At 37.4% G+C, this 18,205-nt stretch overlaps 2 protein-coding genes across 9 annotated transcripts in view; one reads left to right on the top strand and one right to left on the bottom strand.

The window, feature by feature from the left end:
• Positions 1-4,917, bottom strand: part of MIER1 (MIER1 transcriptional regulator) — a 56,609-nt gene extending 51,692 nt beyond the window's left edge. Inside the window, exons 1-3 of one of the 6 annotated variants that reach the window (XM_032494537.1) lie at positions 4,738-4,917; positions 3,541-3,641; positions 758-831 (exon numbers count right to left, since the gene is read on the bottom strand). In XM_032494537.1, coding sequence (XP_032350428.1) covers positions 758-831; positions 3,541-3,641; positions 4,738-4,804 — 242 coding nt within the window. In that variant the 5' untranslated portion in view covers positions 4,805-4,917. Of the gene's footprint in view, positions 1-757; positions 835-3,540; positions 3,642-4,205; positions 4,309-4,418; positions 4,565-4,737 lie in introns of those variants that run through there. The other 5 variants (XM_032494532.1, XM_032494533.1, XM_032494530.1 and 2 more) reach the window with 5 other exon arrangements.
• Positions 4,918-4,954: 37 nt separating this feature from the next.
• The window catches only part of WDR78 (WD repeat domain 78), a 78,490-nt gene continuing 65,239 nt past the window's right edge, over positions 4,955-18,205 (top strand). For all 3 annotated transcript variants that reach the window (XM_032494528.1, XM_014564595.2, XM_032494529.1), the window contains exons 1-2: positions 4,955-5,177; positions 15,135-15,318. In XM_032494528.1, coding sequence (XP_032350419.1) covers positions 5,131-5,177; positions 15,135-15,318 — 231 coding nt within the window. In that variant the 5' untranslated portion in view covers positions 4,955-5,130. The remainder of the gene's footprint in view (positions 5,178-15,134; positions 15,319-18,205) is intronic.

Raw genomic sequence — 18,205 nt, 5'->3', positions numbered from 1 at the left:
GTGTATCCCATTTGCTTTTCCTCACACACCTTCTGCAATGCCTGTAGCAACATAATTGTGCAACAGCTGAATTCTGCACTAGAGAAAATTTTTAAATGTGAAATACTAACAAGCTGCTCTTTGATGGATATAAATAATCTCCGACTCCACTGCATGGAGGGAGAATTTGCTTATTTGCAATCCCTGAAATGCCTGCAATTTAAAAGTTTCTGTTAATGTATTGTCCTAGAACTGCCAATTGGCTTTGATGATAATTCTGATGATTGCCAGAGCCAATGATTGCGAAATAACAAACATGTTTCACTTCCATTACTAAGGCAGATACCGGGTAATGAAAACGTGCTATTAAAACGTGCACTAACATATTTTACCAAATCAGGAATTAAAAAGTCTTACTTCATAAAGACATTCCCCCCAAATGTTCAAGGGTTCTTCTTAATGCAATTTCAGAAATGACTACCAAAGTCAGTTAAATATGAAAATAATTCCCTCCAAATAATCTGATGCAAGCACTACAATATATTGCATAAATGTGCACACATACAATTTTTAAATTGATACTTAACTTACAACACAATATGGGGAAGGCTGTTTTAAGTTATTTGTATTCCCTTAAAATACCTAGACTCTATTAGTAGTTTCGTATTTCCAAAGAGTCAACATTAACTTGAAATTCTTATGTCCAATAATAACTTGTGCATGAATATTTTGTGCATTTATAGGTATATGAAGTAGCTGCTAAGTGAAAGGACATTACCTGGTAATTTGACAGGAAAAGAGTCCACAGACAGTCTGTAAACCAATTAAACATAAACATCTGATGCACATTTTCTACTGAAAGAAAAGCAAGGGAAAGAAGAGAAAGGAAAACTTTAAGGTTCCCAAATCTACAAACAATTTTTACCATTAACTGTACCGTAAGTATTTTCATTTTATTTTTTAGAATACTTATATAAAAAAATCCTTATTTTTCAGGATTCCTTGGGAGAATAAATATTTTAGCATAGGTATATAGTTTCTAAGAGTAACCCTGTTGAATTACCTTAGTTCTTTGCACTTGAAATAGAAAAGACTTTTTTACAAGTCAGTTCATTTTCAAACAGTTTTCACTTTGAGATGCTTGATGGAAACAGCTGTGAAGGCAAAGAACAATGGATGTGCACAGACCTGAGGTGGGTAAAGATAAAAAGAATAAGGAGCCTAGAGGTAGAAACTCAGGCTTTCTAAAACCATCTGGTTGAAGGAGGATTATCCATTTAAATACAAAAGCTAACATATGAAATTTAACTGGTTACCAAAAGGAAAATTAAAAAGTGTTGTCAAAATGCAAGGTACAGGAATAACTCAGTTGCTTAAGCCCATTTAATCTTTGATTCTTCAGTTAAACCATCAACAGAAATCCCAATTGTGATAAAGAGGTGGGGAGCAAATCCCTTAACCTACTGAATGAATTGTGAAATTGTCAGGAATGTTGAGGTCTGGGACATATTTGAATAGATATCCATCTTACTGATAAATGACTCTCAAGTTTATTCATATCGTGTATCAATTTTACTAATTTTAAGTGGCATTTTATTGCTTAGGCGGAAAATCCCCTCTACATTTTTCTCCTTCCTTTTTTTTGTAAACGTGGGTTCAGTGATTTTTTTTTAAGGTTCAAATATTCTAAAGGTAAAAGGAAACAGCTCCAATGTTGTAACATATTACTGTTGAATTTAGTATAGTTCTAATCCCATTTTATTCTAGTGACATACTTTTTTTTAAAAACTGTAGGAGCCATCTTAAGGAAAGCAAAGTCTTTCTCAAAACTCTTGCTTATGTCTTCAGTATCAAATATGTAAAAATTAATTATTCATTACCATAGAATCATAATGTTGGATAGGACCTTAGAGGTTGATAGTCAGTTTCTACCCTGTCTAGCTAGGAAGCCCTCATCCTGTTTCCCCACTGCCAGGCTTTTCTGCCTATGCTTAATCACCTCCAGTGACTTACTGTCTCATGGAGAGGCTGCTCTTTTCAAAATGGCTCTAATGTTTGGACCATTCTTTTCATGATTTACCTCCTTGTTACTTCCACCCATTACCCTAAGTTCTTCAGCATTTTGGATTAATTCAACAGATGTCATCTTTGTATTCAAATACAAACACTCAGTATTTATACTTGGGTTAACAAAAATAATCTGTAAACCTATTGATAATAGATGAGCTAAAAACTGAACATTACAAAGTTGAAGGCATGAGAAAATTCACCATTACCTATGAGTTGTTTAAAGTTTTAGTTTATAGTCTTTATTATTGTGATATCCAAAATGGTAGTTCTGTTAGAATTGTGTAGTAGAATATTTACAGTTAAGCTAAAAGGTGTGGTTAATTCCAATTATATGTGAGGTTTGTGGCTAATGTCCCAAAACAAAACAAATTACTCTACAAAGCCTGAATAAATGCCTCTTTAGCTCCCATTCCCCACCTAAAGGCTTCCTTACTTTCAGGCAAACTAACATGAACTTTTACCACATTAAGCTACTCAAAACTGCTATTATACTGGGAAATTATTTTTAAGGAATTTACTGAATACTCCATTAAAAAGTTATTAAACAATTTTATAGAGGCTGCAGTACACATGCACACACACGAACCCTGTCAAAGTTATTATTTTGCTATGAACAAAAATATTTTAAGGTCTCGATTTTACTTCAATCAGTACCTCAAGCTAACCAATAAATAAACCTAGGAATTTACATATACCTAGGAAATATAACCTTTTATTCAGTACCAACGCCTGATTCAAATATAAGTAACATATACCTTTACTATATAAACATGTTATGCAATTCAAAAAGGCACCTCTCAAATGCACCAAGAAAACACCTGTAAAAATTTAGAGTCTGGGGCTTTTTGAATGGAATAGATTAATACAGTACATTCAAAACCCTAAAACCAAGTTCTGTATCTAACAATTTTCAGACTCCATGAGCCCCCTTTGAGATTATTTTGTAAATTCGTTCCTAAAATTTTTATTTAAAACTACAGCCTACACATAATATGCAGGTAAAAATTTAAGGATAACTACTAATTTGGTTGAAAATACCTAAATGCCAAAAACATTTTTTAAAATGACATTTGAGAGAAATTGAGAGCTTTACCTCTACGTTAGCAGGCAGAATGTACATTGCAAAGCAGTAATGCATTACATTTGGAAGCCCCACATCTATGCAACAATCAACACCATCTTTTTGTTGGTTTGATTTTTATTATTAATGCTACCCCAAACACATATTATAGCTTTTTGGTTTTTCAAAGAACAGTTCTGGTTTTTCCTTCGTTAAGAGTTTTATCCAGTGACCTCATTTTATCAGATTATCACAAACTGGTATTTTGATAGTTCTTAATATTGTTGACATGTTATTTTTATCTCACCCAAACTCTGCAAATCATTGGCCCATCAGCAGTTCTCAAACACTGGAAGCATAATATAACATTTATATTACTTGAGGGAATTTGGACTTTCCCTCCCTTAATCTCCAAGTGTGCCCCTGCCTACCAGCATCACATCCGTCTTGTCTGCATTGAACCTCAACCAGTTGGTTCTTAACCACGTCCGAAACTCAGCCAGGCACTGGGAGAATCGAGCCACCACACCATCTGGATCAAAGGAAAGAGAGCCTCAGTAGTAGTGAGACCAAAGACCACGATGATGTCGCAAGCTCACCATTCACCATGTCTCAATCTTTAAACAAATGGCCAGGAATTAGGACAGTACCCCATGACAATTTTAGAAAAACATTAATGAGCCTTGAGTCATGCAATTTGCAACCAATGGTAAAGGAATAAAAGCGACCCAATAAATAGGTCGCCTCATTCCGCCCATGACTGAAGAAAGGTTCTCTCAACTCCAGGTCATTTCGGCTAAGCGGCCTCAGGAGACGGGCCAGTCTTGTAACTGCATAAGCTTTTCTGCAAAATTAAGGATTTCAGTGTTGGAGAAAGATTTAGGGATAACGGGCCCAGAGAGAGGTAGTGATTCGCCCAAGGTCACACAGCAAACGAAGACCAGAAATGGGCTCCAGACCAGAGATCTTTCCATTAAAAGCTTAAAGAACAAGGCCATTCAAACGCAGAGGAGGCATCTGTCGCCAGCGATCCCCTACGGGCGGGGAGGACTTCATTCCCTCACAATAATGCCCTCTTCGAGCCTCTCTTCCCTACCTCACTCCCTTCCAAAAGGGCCAGTTTCCGGTGGACCCGGCTCACCACAGGGGTTGCAGTGGGAGCCGGAGCCTCCCGAGGTTGAGACAGAACCCGAGATACACTGGAAAAGAGGCGGAGCCACAGGGGGGTGGTCAGCTTAGCCCCACCCCGACAGGCTCTGGGGGCACACTGGAGAAAAGGGCGGAAGCGGACAGGGCGAGGCGAACTCACTCCGCAGCGGACTGTCCGGCGCGCCGTGGACGCCGGGGGAGATAGGCTCCGCCGCCACCGTCAAAGCAAAAGACCCGGCTAGGGCGGCGGTGGGAGGCTGAGGAGCGCTGCGCATGCGCCTTGGGGGGCCGGCGCCACTCTGGGAGGGGAATAGAGCTGGGAGCTTTCCCTTAACCCCTCCCCGGAAGTTAAGGGTCTTCCGGGCGGCATTCTGCGGTGGGGGAGGGGAAGGGAGAAAGGGGACCGAGGACATCTCGGGAGCCCCTTATCCCCAAACAGGACTAGGAGAGGAAAGATGGTTTATGGAGGCTGCACTTACAGCCGCTGCCGCTGCTGCCGCCGCCACCTTCGCTGCTGGCGCCACCGCCTGAAGAAGCCCCATCCATCCGCCTGCAGCCGGGAAGACTCAAGAGCCTGGGAGGGGCCTGGGGCCGGGGCCGCCCGCCTCCTTCTTCTAGTCGTCGTCCGGAGCTTCCTCTTGCTCCACCAACCCTCTGCCCTCCCCTCCGCCTCCGCCCTCCTCCTCGGCCTCCAGCCGCCAGCCAACCGCGCGGCCGCTTGTTCAGCCAGGGCTCCACCGTCTCCATGACGCCGGGCAAACAATATAGTACCTCGGCCGGAGCCCCTAACGCTGGGATTTGGGGTACAGGGACTCCAGAAACAGCCAGGGAAAGCGGGTGGTCTTCCACTCTCCAGCCAGCCAGTCGTCACCATGCCCATCTCTCCGGTAAACAGCCGCAAGCAGCTGAACCTCACGGTGTAAGTCCCGGCGCTAAAACCTTAGTCTATCCCCCTAGGTCCCGGAGGGAGGCCTTTCAGATCCTATCTCTTGCTGCATCTGTGTTCAGTCAGCAGCCCTCGAATCTCCTAGGCGGCAGTGTCTCCTTCCTTGGTCTGGTACGGCCTTTATCGAACCCCTTCTGCTGTGCTTGCTGTCTGAAAAAGGACCTAGTTTGTTTAGAACCACCTCTTCTAGCACTGTTCGGGTTTTTTGGGTTTTTTTGTTTTTTGTTTTTTTTTTTTGGTCTGTAGTCTCAAGCTTGTTGCCTCCAAGCTGTGCCCAGATGTTCAGTCCTCTCAGCTTCTGTGAGCCACCAGACTGAACATTACTATGCTCTGTAGTCAAGGTTTTTTCCTGCCTCCATCCTACCTTAAAACTCATTACAGCTTACAACGTTCTATTGTTCTGCAGCAGTTAAATGGGGCCTGGAAAAAAGCACACAGCTCTACGGATTTGTCTCTCTTATAACTTCAAATGGCCAGCAATTCCACTAAAGTTTCCTAATTCATTCACTCTCCCACACTTCCAGACCACTTGTGTTCTGTCTTTTTAACCTTCAATGTCTCCCCTCTCCAATCTCTTCCAGCTCAGCTAATCTTTCTTTAGCAGAATTTGTTGAAAGGTCTTGGGAGAGAACCTTCCCTTCTCTCTTGAATGTGGTACTCAGGTTTTTGTCCATCCTACCACTCCACAAAAAAAGAGCTTTTGTGAAGGTCAGCAATAGCTGTCCACCCAAAGACAATGGCCATGTCTCAATTTCTTTATTAACTCACCCATCAGCAGCTTTGCACTAGTTAATCACTTCTTGAGTTTAGAATCACTTCATTTGATTTCTGGGACACCACTCCTTTCATAATTCTCTCCTTGGTTTATGTCTACTCCTTTTCAAAATACTTTACTGGTACCACCCCATGCCTAAATATTGGAATGTTGCTGGGGTCAGTCTTTAAACCTCTTCTCTTTGGTGGTGGTGTTGTTTTGCCTTTAAAAATTATCTATCTAGAAGTGCCTACTTAGTTAGCATGCTCAAGGTCTTGGGTTCAATCCCCAGCATGCCCATAAATAAATAAACAAATAAATAAACCTAATTATCTCCCCCTCCAAAAAATTTTAAAAGTAAATTTAAAAAGTGTGTATACACTTGTGATTTACAAGTTTATATCTCTAGCTAACACTTCGCTCAAGAAAACAGACTTAAAATCAAACCTGTACAATTAGAAGTTAAAAGGTATCTCAAAATTCATATTTGAAGCTGAACTTAGTTCCCCCCTCTGATCAACTCTGCAGTCTTTCCCACTTCAGTAAATGGCAATTTCCATTCTTCCAGTTACTCAGTAAAAAACCTTGGGTTACTCTTCTCAATACCTCACTCCATGGGCAGATTCTACCATTATTCTACCTGCAAAATCAATCCAAACTACCACTCTAATGTAAGTCACTGTCACATTGCAGTAAATACCTAAATGGTCTCCTTGCCATCACCCTCAACATGGTAATCACTTCTCAGAAGCCTCCAATTTTTCCCATTTCTCTCGGAGAAAAAGCTCACATCCTTCCAGGGCCCCACAGGATCTCACTGGGACTCTTTCCCCTTGGCTAATTACACTCCATATTCCACAACAATATCAGGCACATTTTCCCACTTCAAGGCCTGTGCATTTGCTGTTCTTCGGAATATTGTACCCCCTGGTAATCCCATGACTCATTTCCTTCAGATGTCACCTTATCAAAGAGTCCTCTAACTACTCTACATAAAATAATAATACTCTTCCCAGCACTTTCAATTCCTTAGCTTACTTTATTCTTTTCTATGAAAACTTATTTCTGTTTGGTTTCTTATATACTTGTTTGTTAACCAGTCTTCATCTGAGCTATGATGTGCTTCATGAAGGCAGAGATTTTTGTTTTGTTCACTGTTATTGCCTAGAATGAAGGAGGCACTCAAATATTTGCTGACAGCAAATGAATGAATGAATATGTACTTCAATAACATTGTTTATTGCTCATCTTGTCTGGTATTCATTTTAACTTGTAGCTATGGAAATCTCAAAGTAAAATTAAATTGCTTTCATGTAAAATTTTAAAAAGTCACAAAACTCTTGTAGTATCTGAGAGAGTGTTAGAAAAATTCCTTGGGGATTACTTAAATAATGACAAATTCACAGGAGATTTATCTGTTAAGGAAAGAGTGGATTGAGAGATAAAAAGTAGTATAACGTTTGCTTTCTGGGGTAGCCATATTATCTAATTAAAACAAAGTTTCATAGACAGTAAAGTATACAACCATTGGTTTGACCTAATATAGTATTTCTCATCTTCCTCAGTTTAGGACTTAATCCTGATCTTGGAAAGGATCTCATAAAATGTGTTTTTATCAATTTTCCACTTTTGTCACTCCAGTTTTTTCCTGTATTGGATCTTTCTTATTAGCTTAACAATACAGATCTTCCTCAACTTACAATGAGGTTATGTTTCAGTAAACCCATTCTAAGTCAGTGGGTTAGGTTGAAAATGTGTTCAATACACTTAGCCTACCTTAAACATGCTCAGAACATTTCCATTAGCCTACAGTTGGGCAAAATCATTTAACACAAAGCCTATTTATAATAAGGTGTTGAGTATCTCATGTAATTTATTGAATACTGTACTGAAAGTGGAGAACAGAATGGTTGTAACTATATCGATTGTTTAGCTTCGTGATAGTGTGGCTGACTGGGAGTTTCCACTAGCTGCCAGCATCACAAGAGAGTGTCATTGTACAGAGTTTCATTAGCCTGGGAAAAGAAAAATTCAGAGTACAGTCACATTCACATCATTGCAATGCATGTCACATTCACACCACTATAAAGTCAAAAAGTCATAATTGGAGGACTGGGTGTATTCTCCCATTGTGGTAGAAACCACTAATACTTTCTTCAATGCTTTTATCCTATTTCTCTGCCCAGTTTCTCTATTCCATTTCTTTACATGTTCATTCATTGCCTTTTGATTTTTTTAGGTTGGAGTTTACGTCTGTTCTTGCATGTTACTCACTTTTCCCATTAGGATCCTTAGCATATTAATCATAATTATTTTAAATTCCCATTCTTGACAGTTCCAAAATCTCTGCCATCTCTTAGTTTGGCTCTAATGATTGCTTTGTTTCTTCAGATTTTTTTGCCTTTGGTATGCCTTGTATTTTGTTGAAAACTGAACATGAACTGAGGAAAATAAGTCCTTAGTGTAAGATTTTATGTTTATCTGTCTAGGAATTAGGTTGTCTGCTGTATCTGTAGGTTTCTGAGGCTTCAGTTTCCTCTAGTGTCCTTGTTTTTGTCTCCTCTGGTTTTTAGGTTTCTCTTGAGACTCCTTCTTAAATAGAGTCTGAGCCTTGCAGTTCTATCCATTATAATATCCTGTGGTTATACAGGAGCCCTATTGATGTGGTAGGACGATGAGGGAGAGGAAGTGTTCCATAATCCTATGATTAGGTCTTAATCTTTTAGTGGGACTTTGTCCCTGGGCTGTGACCTTCACAAGCATTTCTCGGAATTGTTCTCTTTTGGTGGCACAAAAAGGTTAGATGGACTTTCCCTTCCCCCATATTGGTTAGGCTCTGGTAAATAATTTTCCCTTAAGACAGGCCTTTGTTAAGGAAATCTAAACATTCTGGGTTTATTTCAAAATGGTTACTTCCTGTCTCCCTGCTGGAACTATCAGAGATTTTTTTTCTCTGATCTTCATCCCAAGAGTCTGGTGGAGCTCATGAAGGTAAAACGAAAGTGTGGGGGCTTCCCTAAGGCTGGGCCCCCAGGAGTTTTTATCTTTTGAATTAGTTAATACTCATTTCCAGCAATTAGTCAGTTACCTTTTAGGTTTTCCTACCACTTGCTGGCTCCAGTGGCAGTTTCTGCTTCCAGTAAGTTGTGACTCTCTGTTTTCTTTTTCATATCCACCTTTTCAGTGCAAGGGTTTGCCTGTAACCTCAGTTCTCTGATGGACCTAAGAAGACCTGTTGATTTTCAGTCTCCCCAGCCTTTTTTCTTGTGAGCATAGGACTGATGACTTTCACAGCCTTTATGTGTCAGAACAGAAACCAAAAGTACCTATGTTTACTCTTTAACCCTTGCAGTCTGTTGTCTCCATTACTGTATGAAACTTAGTCAAAGGTCAATAACGAGTAACTTAAAGGTTTCAAAAGTCACCAAATTCAATGGGCGTTCTTACTTTTTAACCTCCCTGCAGCATTTGACAATACTGATCATCCCCTCCTTAACCCTGAACTTACTGCTTCACTTATTACTGGTCTAGATGCCTCTTCTCTGGTTTTATTTTCTTTCCATCTCCAGTTTCTCTCCTTGGCCCTATTTCTCTCTGCGTCTTTAGGTTTTTATTTTGGAACTCAGTTCATTTATTATCATCTCCGTGCAGAGATTCTCAAATCTGTATCTCCAGCTCTCCTTTCCCTTGAAATTCACTTTCCTCTTCAATTCTCAACTGCTATCAAACAGCTCCGGATATCACTCATAATATCTAAAACTGAATGTGTTTACTTATGCTTTTAATGTCATTAGTATGTTTTTTCATAGAAATGATCATCAGGTATTCATTCTACAGATACCAACTGAATGCCTTACATTTTCCAGCTACTGCCCTAGATACTGAAGATATAGGAGTGAACAAAATAGATTAGGTCCCAGCTTCAGAAAACTCAAGAATGTACAGCTACAGAACCTCTTGTATCATGACTGTTTTTCAGGCAAAACTTTCAAAGTGTTTATCTCCTGAAAGTCATCCTATCTATTGCCCACTAATTTGCTTCTGTTGAAAAGCTAGATATGTACCATAAATTTCTAGCGTAATTGGCTACAGGTACTTATTTCAATTAAAAAAAAATTAGTGTGTACTTTCTGTCTCTAATTTCCTACTCTGTCACACAGAGTGCTTAAAGTTTGGCCTGTAATTGTAGACATGATAAACATGATTCCTTTCCATAAAACTTATAGTCTGAAGATTTAGGAGAGGTTGCTGATGATTCTCTCTCATATCACAGTAACTACCTTGTTGATAAATGTAATAGCTAATTTATTTCTATTTGGTCCCTATAGAGGTCCCTATAGAGAATGAAAGAGGAAGAGCTATTTTATGAGTAAATGATTTCATTTTGCGTCTGTTTAGTTTGGAATATCTAGTAGATATTGCCCAGTAGGTTGGTAAACATTTGAGGATTAAGACTGAGAGAATGTTTTGAATTGGATTTAGTGATTTGAGGATTATTCATTCATTCAACAACTTTTTATCAAGCAGCTACTATGTGTTAGGTACTATTGTAGGCATTAGGGATACAGCAAGGAATACAATAGTCCAAAGTCCCTACCCTCGTGGAACTTAGATTCTAAATGTTAGAGGGTGGGGTGGGGAACATCTAATTCATGAGAATTAATACACAAAAGATATGTTAGACAGTAAGAAGTACTAAGGAGAAAAATAAAGCAAGGGGTTATGAAGTATTTGAGGGGTATTTGACATTTTAGATAAGGGAGCCAGTGAAGACTACACTAAGAAGGTGGCTTTAAGTAAAGACCTGGAGACATTGAAGATGCTAAACATGTACGTGTATGGGAAAGAACATTTCAGGCAAAGGGAATAGCAAGTGGAAAGGTTCTTATATCAATGATGCTAGTGTGACTGGAGCAAAGTAAACAAGGGAAAGAGTATTGATCATGAAGTTGGAGATCTAACTGGATGCATGTAGGACTTTTTAGGTCATAATAGATTTAGTCTTTTATTCTGAATGAGATGGGAAATGAATGGAGGGTTTCAAGCAGAGTAGTGATGTGATCTAACTTGTGTTTTTAAGGATCCCTAAGGTTGCCGTGTGAAGAATAGACTTCAGGGAATTCAGGTTAAGCAAGAAGATGAGTTAGAAGGCCAAGAGAGATAGGATAGTGTTTGGAACAGGATGGTGGCAACAAAGATGATGACAAATTATTGAGTTCTGAATATATTTTGAAATTTTTTCACCTGAGCAATTGGAAGAATAGCGTTACCTTCAACAAAAAGGGGGAAAGACTGCACGAAGAGTATGTTTACTAGGCAGGGTGAGGACGAGATTGTCAGGAACTCAGTTTTAGACATGTTAGTTTTGAGCTAAAGTTATTAAGTAGGCAGGTGGATATATGGGTAAAGGATGCAGAGGAGCGGTCCAGTTAAAGATACATATTTGGGAGTCATTATCATATAGTTGGCATTTAACTCACGGCATTGGATGAATTCACCTAAGCTATGAGGTTAGATAGAAATGAGAAGTCCAAGAATGAACACTGAAGAAAAAGTAGAAGGTAAACCAGATAAGGGGCGTGTCCTGCAATCCAAGTTAAAAAAAGAAAGTAAAAAAAAAAGACTAAACAACAAACTGGGTAAATTCTGTTGATAAATAAAATTAAAACATTGAAGTTAACATTGGAATTAATATTGTGGAGGCGACTAGACCTTGGTAAGAAATCTTTCATTTGAATGATGAGGGCAAAAATCTGCTTAGATGAGGTTCAAGAGAATATATTCAGAGGAAGATTAGAAGCAATAAGTAAAGATAATCTTTTCCGTTTTTCCTTGTCATTAAAGAAAGATGAATGAATGGTAGCTGAAGAGGTAGATGGAGTCATGAGAAGTTTTCTGTTTGTTTAACGTAGGAGAAATAGCAGCATGTTTATATGCTAAAAGGAATAATCCAGTAGAGCAAGAAAAGCTTATGATGCATGAGAATTACTAGAACAGTGTCCTAGAACAGGAGTGTAACCGAGTGCACATGTAGAGGAATTGACCTAAGCTAGAATCACAGATAACTCATCCAGAATTGCAAGGGAGAAGTAGAGAATATAGGCACAGATAAAGGCAGGTACACAGAGGTGACAGTGGGAGTTTTTGGAAGTTACCTGATTGCTTCAGTTTTCTCATTTACTCAGCTGAAAGTAAAGGTGGGAGAGGAGATGTTGATATTGAAGGAAAAGTATGAAATAGTAGTCTTAGTAGATGTATTAAAAAATTAACCAAGAAAATACAGCATGATTGCTGGCACATTAAGGACCCACTTTAAATTAACAATCCATAATTTAAAATGAGACCTGGCATCATTTATTCACACAATTGAGTTAATATAGTGTAGTAATAAAAAATTTGAGATATAGTAAGGTCAATAGATCAGGATATTATCACCATTGAAAAAAATAGTTTATTACTTATAGATCCCAGGAGGAGGGAGCCACATGGAGAAGCACTGGGATTGACCACCAGGCAGAAGGAGAAGGGGGCTCTATGGGCAAGTCTTTATTGTGGTTTTGGTAGGAAAGAACAGCTGAAGCAGGGTAAGCAGGCTTAGGATTGACTACTTTGAATAATTTCAGTGGGTTCTGAAGCATAGCGGGCCATCCCTAGTTGACTGGTACCTGGCTGCAAGGTAATTAAGTAAGATGTACAGTGGCCCAGAGTGTGAGAGCTCAATAAGGAAGATGATTGGGGGTGTGGATTTGTTGGTTTGTATTGGAAAGCCACCCCCACCCCTGGGGAAGGCAGAGGGCAACAAAGGAGGCAGGAGGCCAAGGCAAGAGATGACTCAGGCATATCAGGTTGTCTGGAACAAGGTACATCAGTCCTATGCATATATGGTAGAAGTTAGGGTATCAAGTTTACAGAAGCTAGAAAATGGTTAATACACATGTGCAGGCTCAAAATAAGGAGATAAGTGGAATTAATCAAGGTTTTGGTTTTGCCAGCAAGTACAGTGACTTTAGAGAAGGAAAAGGGGGTGAGAGTATAAGTAAGGAGTAATTATAATAATTAGCTATGGATTATATTAACCTTCAATTCAGGAGAAAAGAGATTTTATAGGAGGGGAGGATAAGGGAATTAAACATGGTAGAATCAAGCTGGAAAAATAGAAGGTGATAGTTGCCTTTGCTAGGGACAAGGTCAAATGTATGACCATGGAAATAAGTTGCTGATACAGCAAGGAGTAAAAATAGAACGGGTGGACTGTATTTTGTAAGGAGAGTAGGGCAAAGGTCAAGGAGAAAGAAAATAAGAGTTGAAGGTAATGATAAAAGAATGATTCAGTTGGTGAATTGTGAATTCTGGATTAAATAGAGAAAGAAGAGAAGCCTAAAAGGTACTGGTTAATTTGTAGAAAATGAAAGGGTCAGGTAATTCGAGGTCCCCAGCAGGATGAAGAATAGGAGACAGTCATGTCACAGAAACCAATTCGAGGAGTGAATTTTAAGAAGGGAGAATAGTCAACTGTCCGATGCTACAAAAATAAGTACTTGAAAGGGTCCTTTGGATTTGACAATTTGAAGGACTAGAACTAGGTGTTTTTAATGAAAGTAGTCTTTGCAGTAGGAGAGGAGAAGGTAGAAAAAGATTGTAGTGAATTATGGAGCATAAGAGGAGTAAGGATGTAGACAGTATTATTGACTAATCTTTTAAGAAGTTGGACTGTGAAAGGAAGGAGAGATATAATAATAGAAGAAGACGTAGTTAAAGGAGGGATTTTTAAGTTGGAGAGATGACTGGAGCACAATTATATGCTCAAAGGAAAAAGATTATGAAACCAGAAGTAGAAGACAGAATTATTGATGGGGAAGAGTCCTTGAGAAAGTTAACAGGTTTCAGAGCACAGATAGAAAGATTAGCCTTAGTAGATAAGAATAGCAACTCTTGAACTGAAAGAGGAAGAAAGAAATAAGGATGGATTTAGATGAGTTTGTAGAATATGGAAGAATATAATGAAGGTGGAGAAGTAATTTAAAAAACTTTTACCTCATCAGTCAGTTTTGTTCTCTTAGAAATGTTGGAGGTAAAGTCATTTAGAGACCAAAGGAGGGAGGATAGGATATGATACTTAAAAAGAATGTAAATTTGAAATAGTATGAATGGAATTCACTTAGTCATTTATTTAAAAATTACTAACAGTGCCCACAATGTACTGGGCACTGTCCTGGGTTCTAGCAATGTAGCAATGAACAAGACAAAGTTCTTGCCCTAAAGATGCTTACACTCCAGTAGAGGAGTGGACAACAAAGTGGCAAGTAGTAATAAATGCTGTGAAGAAAAATAAAAGGTGAAAAGTAGATTGTTATCATTTTAAAATATTTTATTCTTGTCTGATCTTTTATAATGTAGAAAGTAAAAGTATTGTTTAAAGTGTTTTCTTTGGAAACACACTGCCTTTTTAATAATCTAAGGGACAATCATCTTGTTTTATAGAAGACTGCAGTACAGAGTACCAGAATGAAAGACTGATAAGGGAGGTTTTTGTCTTAAGGAATTTACAGAGTCGATCCAAAAGTGAAATAATATTTTTTTCTCCTGGATACCAAGATTTTGATTATAACTTATCTTCTTTTTAAGCATTATTATGTAATTGTTCAAGCAGGGAGATGATACTCTTTCCTAGGTGTTATTACTCATGCTTCAGTCTGCCTACGTAACTGCTCTCTGTACTCATTTGGGCTTACTATGTGTCAGGTACTTCCTAACCATAATACAGAAATTAATTTATTTAATCCTCCTAATAACCTGTGTGTTTGGTATTATTATTATCCCCATCTTACAAATCAGGAAACTTGAGACCCAGAGAAATCAGTGTAGACTTTGGATCTTACTGCCTAGGTTCAAATTTTAACTCTAGTAGAAATGTTTCTCTCTAAGCCTCTGTGATTTTATATAAAATAATGTTAATACCAACCTATTAAAATTATTATTCTGAGGAAAAAGTGACACAATGCATGTAAACATTCTAGAACTATGCTTACACATAATGAGCTCTCAAGTAGCTACTATTATTTCTTGTTTATGTTTAGATTGTTTCCATGTTGCTAAATGAAAGTCTTTTAAAAATTGTTGGCTAATTTTTCTTCAGTCCTGAATCCTCTGTGTTATGTTTTCTTTTCCTGATATAGAAACATTGGCTCACAGCCAGGAAAGTCTATTAGCTTTACTGGCCTAGCAAAAGGAGCTCAAATGAAAGGAGGATATATTGGTGCAAACCAAAGCAGAATGGCTATGTCAAAAACCATGCTGATTGTATCTGATGTAAAAACAACAGAAAAAATGACTATTTCCACTACAAAGACAGCCATACAGGTAATATGCTTTAGAATTCTGAGTTTGTTTGAAAATGACACCATGAAGAACTTAATTGAAATGTTAAAGGTAGAAAACATGCTGCTTTGAAACAATAATTTCTAGTACAGGCGTACTTCAGAGATACTGAAGGTTCCATTGTAGACCACTGCAATAAAGCGAGTGTCACAATAAAGTGAGTCACATGAATATTTTTTGGGTTCCCAGTGCATATAAAATTACATTTATGCTATACTGTAGTCTCTTAAGTGTACAATAGCATTATGTCTAATAAAAAAGTACATAACTTAATTTTAAAAAAACTTTGCCACTGAAAAATGCAAACCATCATTTGAGCCTTCAGAGAGTCATAGTAACATCAAAAATCACTGATCACAGATTACAATAACAAATAAAATAATAATGGAAAAAACTGAAATATTGTGAGGATTACCAAAATGTGACAAAGAGAGACAAAGTGAGCAAATACTGTTGGAAAAATGGTGCCAATAGATTTGCTGAACACAGGGTTGTCACAAGTCTTCAATTTGTAAAAAAAAAAAAAAAAGCAGTATCTGTGAAGTGCAATAAAGTGAGGTCTGCCTGTATTGATGCATTGATTTTGTTGGAGACTTTATTTACCATATAGCATATCTTGTGGCATAATATTGGATCCTGTAATTCATTACTGATAATAAGAACATTAGAGTGGAATGAAGAAAGTCTACTCATGACCTTAAGAACTAGTTGGTTATGATATTAGTTATAGATAATCCAGCTGTAATATAGATAGTACATCTATCATTCACTCTTCTTTGCAATATACTCTGGAAAAAAAATCATGAAATGAATGATCATAAAATTGGTTGTTTTATCTTATTAGAAAACTTGTAATTAAGGATTGACTTTTTTAAACTTTTAATCAAGGTCTAACTGTATACAGAAAAATATATAATCTAGAAATCTGAATGGGCTAGGCAATGGTTTTTTAGGTATGACACCAAAAATATAATCTATTAAAGATAAAATTGGTAAATTGGACTTCATATAAATGAAAACTTCTGGTTTTTGAAAGTCACTGCAAACAGACTGAAAAGAAAAGCCACACACTGGGAAAAATTATTTACAAAGCATGTCTCATAAAATACTTGTATGCAAAAATTATATAAACAATCCTCAAAACAATATTAAGACAATCTAATTTTTTAAATGAGCGAAACATTTGAACAAACACTTCACCAAAGTACATATACCAATGGCAAATGAGCACATCTAAAGATGATCAGCATTAGTCATTAGGGACTTGCAAATTAAAACCATGATATATTGCTACACACCTATTAGAGTGGCTAAAATAAAAAGACTAATTATTATGGAAGAACTAAAACTCTCATACACTTCTGGTAAGAATGGAAAGTGAAAAACAATTTGGCAGTTTATTAAATGTTAAATATATACCTACTATATCATTCAGCCATTCAACTTCTAGGTAGTTACCCAAGAGACAAACCAGTACTATAGAGTGCTAGTTACACAACACAAGTACATGAATATTCATAGCAGCTTTATTTATAATAGCCAAAAATGGAAACAACACTAATATAATTTTGATAAATGAATACTACACATTTGCATATATATTACATATACTGTTAGCTCAGACTGCTATAATAAAGTACCATAGACTGAGTTGCTTATAAACAAATTTATTTCTCACAGTTATAGAGGCTGGAAGTCAAAGATTAGGGTGCCAAACAGTCAGGTACTGGTGAGGACCCTATTCCAGGTTGTAAACTACCAACTTCTCATTGTATCCTCATATAGGGGAACGGGGTTTAGCTAGCTCCCTAGCCTTTCCTTGTAAGCGAACTAATCGCACTTATGAGGGTTCTGCCTTCATAATCTAATACCATCACACTGGAATTAAGATTCCAGCATATGAATTTGGGGAGTTACACAAACATTCAGTCCATCACAATTATATACATATTATATATATTGTATGTGTTACATATATATTATACATATATGTTACATACATGGTATACACAGTATTAGCTACACTGTGTAAAAAGGATAACACATCGTGACCCTGGGGATAATACATGCATGGTTGTTCCAGTATTCAAAAGTCAGTTCTACTTGCCATATGAATAGACTGAAAAAGCCATGTGATTATCATAACAGATAAAGAAGCATTTGAAAAATTTAATATCCATTAATGGTTAAAAAATTTTTTAATACCTTTCAACTACCAGGAGCATTCTGAAAAACCCACAGCTAACATCATACTCAGTGATGAAAGGCTGAACGCTTTTACCGTAAGATTAAGAACAAGACCAAGATGCCCACTTTCATCAGCTCTGTTAACATAATAGCGGGTGTCCTAGCCAGAGTGATTAGGCAAGAAAAAGAAATAGAAGTCATTCAAAATAGAAAGAAGTAAAATTATCTCAGTTCACAGATGACGTAATCTTATATACAAAACCCTAAAGATTCCACATTAAAAAAAATTGTTAGAATAAACAAATTCAGCAAAGTTGTAGAATGGAAAAATTAACACACAAAAATCAATTGTGTTTCTATGCACTAGCAATGGACACTCCAAAAAGAAAATTAAGAAAATATTTTTGTTTATAGTAGCATCAAAAAGAATGAAATGCTTAGAAATAAACTTAACTAAGGAGGTAAAAGACTTGTACACTTGATAACTACAAAGATTGTTTGAAGAAATGAAAGAAGACAACAATGAATGGGAAAGATCCTTTGTTCATAGATTAGATTTCATATTGTTAAACTATTGATACTGTCCAAAGCAATCCACAGATTTAATGCAATCTCTATCAACATCATCCCAATGACATTTTTTGCAGAAATAAAAATCTGTCCTAAAATTTATTTAGAATAT

The sequence above is a fragment of the Camelus ferus genome, chromosome 13 (genome assembly GCF_009834535.1).
Source record: "Camelus ferus isolate YT-003-E chromosome 13, BCGSAC_Cfer_1.0, whole genome shotgun sequence".
Taxonomy (NCBI): Eukaryota; Metazoa; Chordata; class Mammalia; order Artiodactyla; family Camelidae; genus Camelus; species Camelus ferus.
Note: the sequence above shows the minus strand (reverse complement) of the source record. Positions and strands in the feature narration are given on the sequence as shown.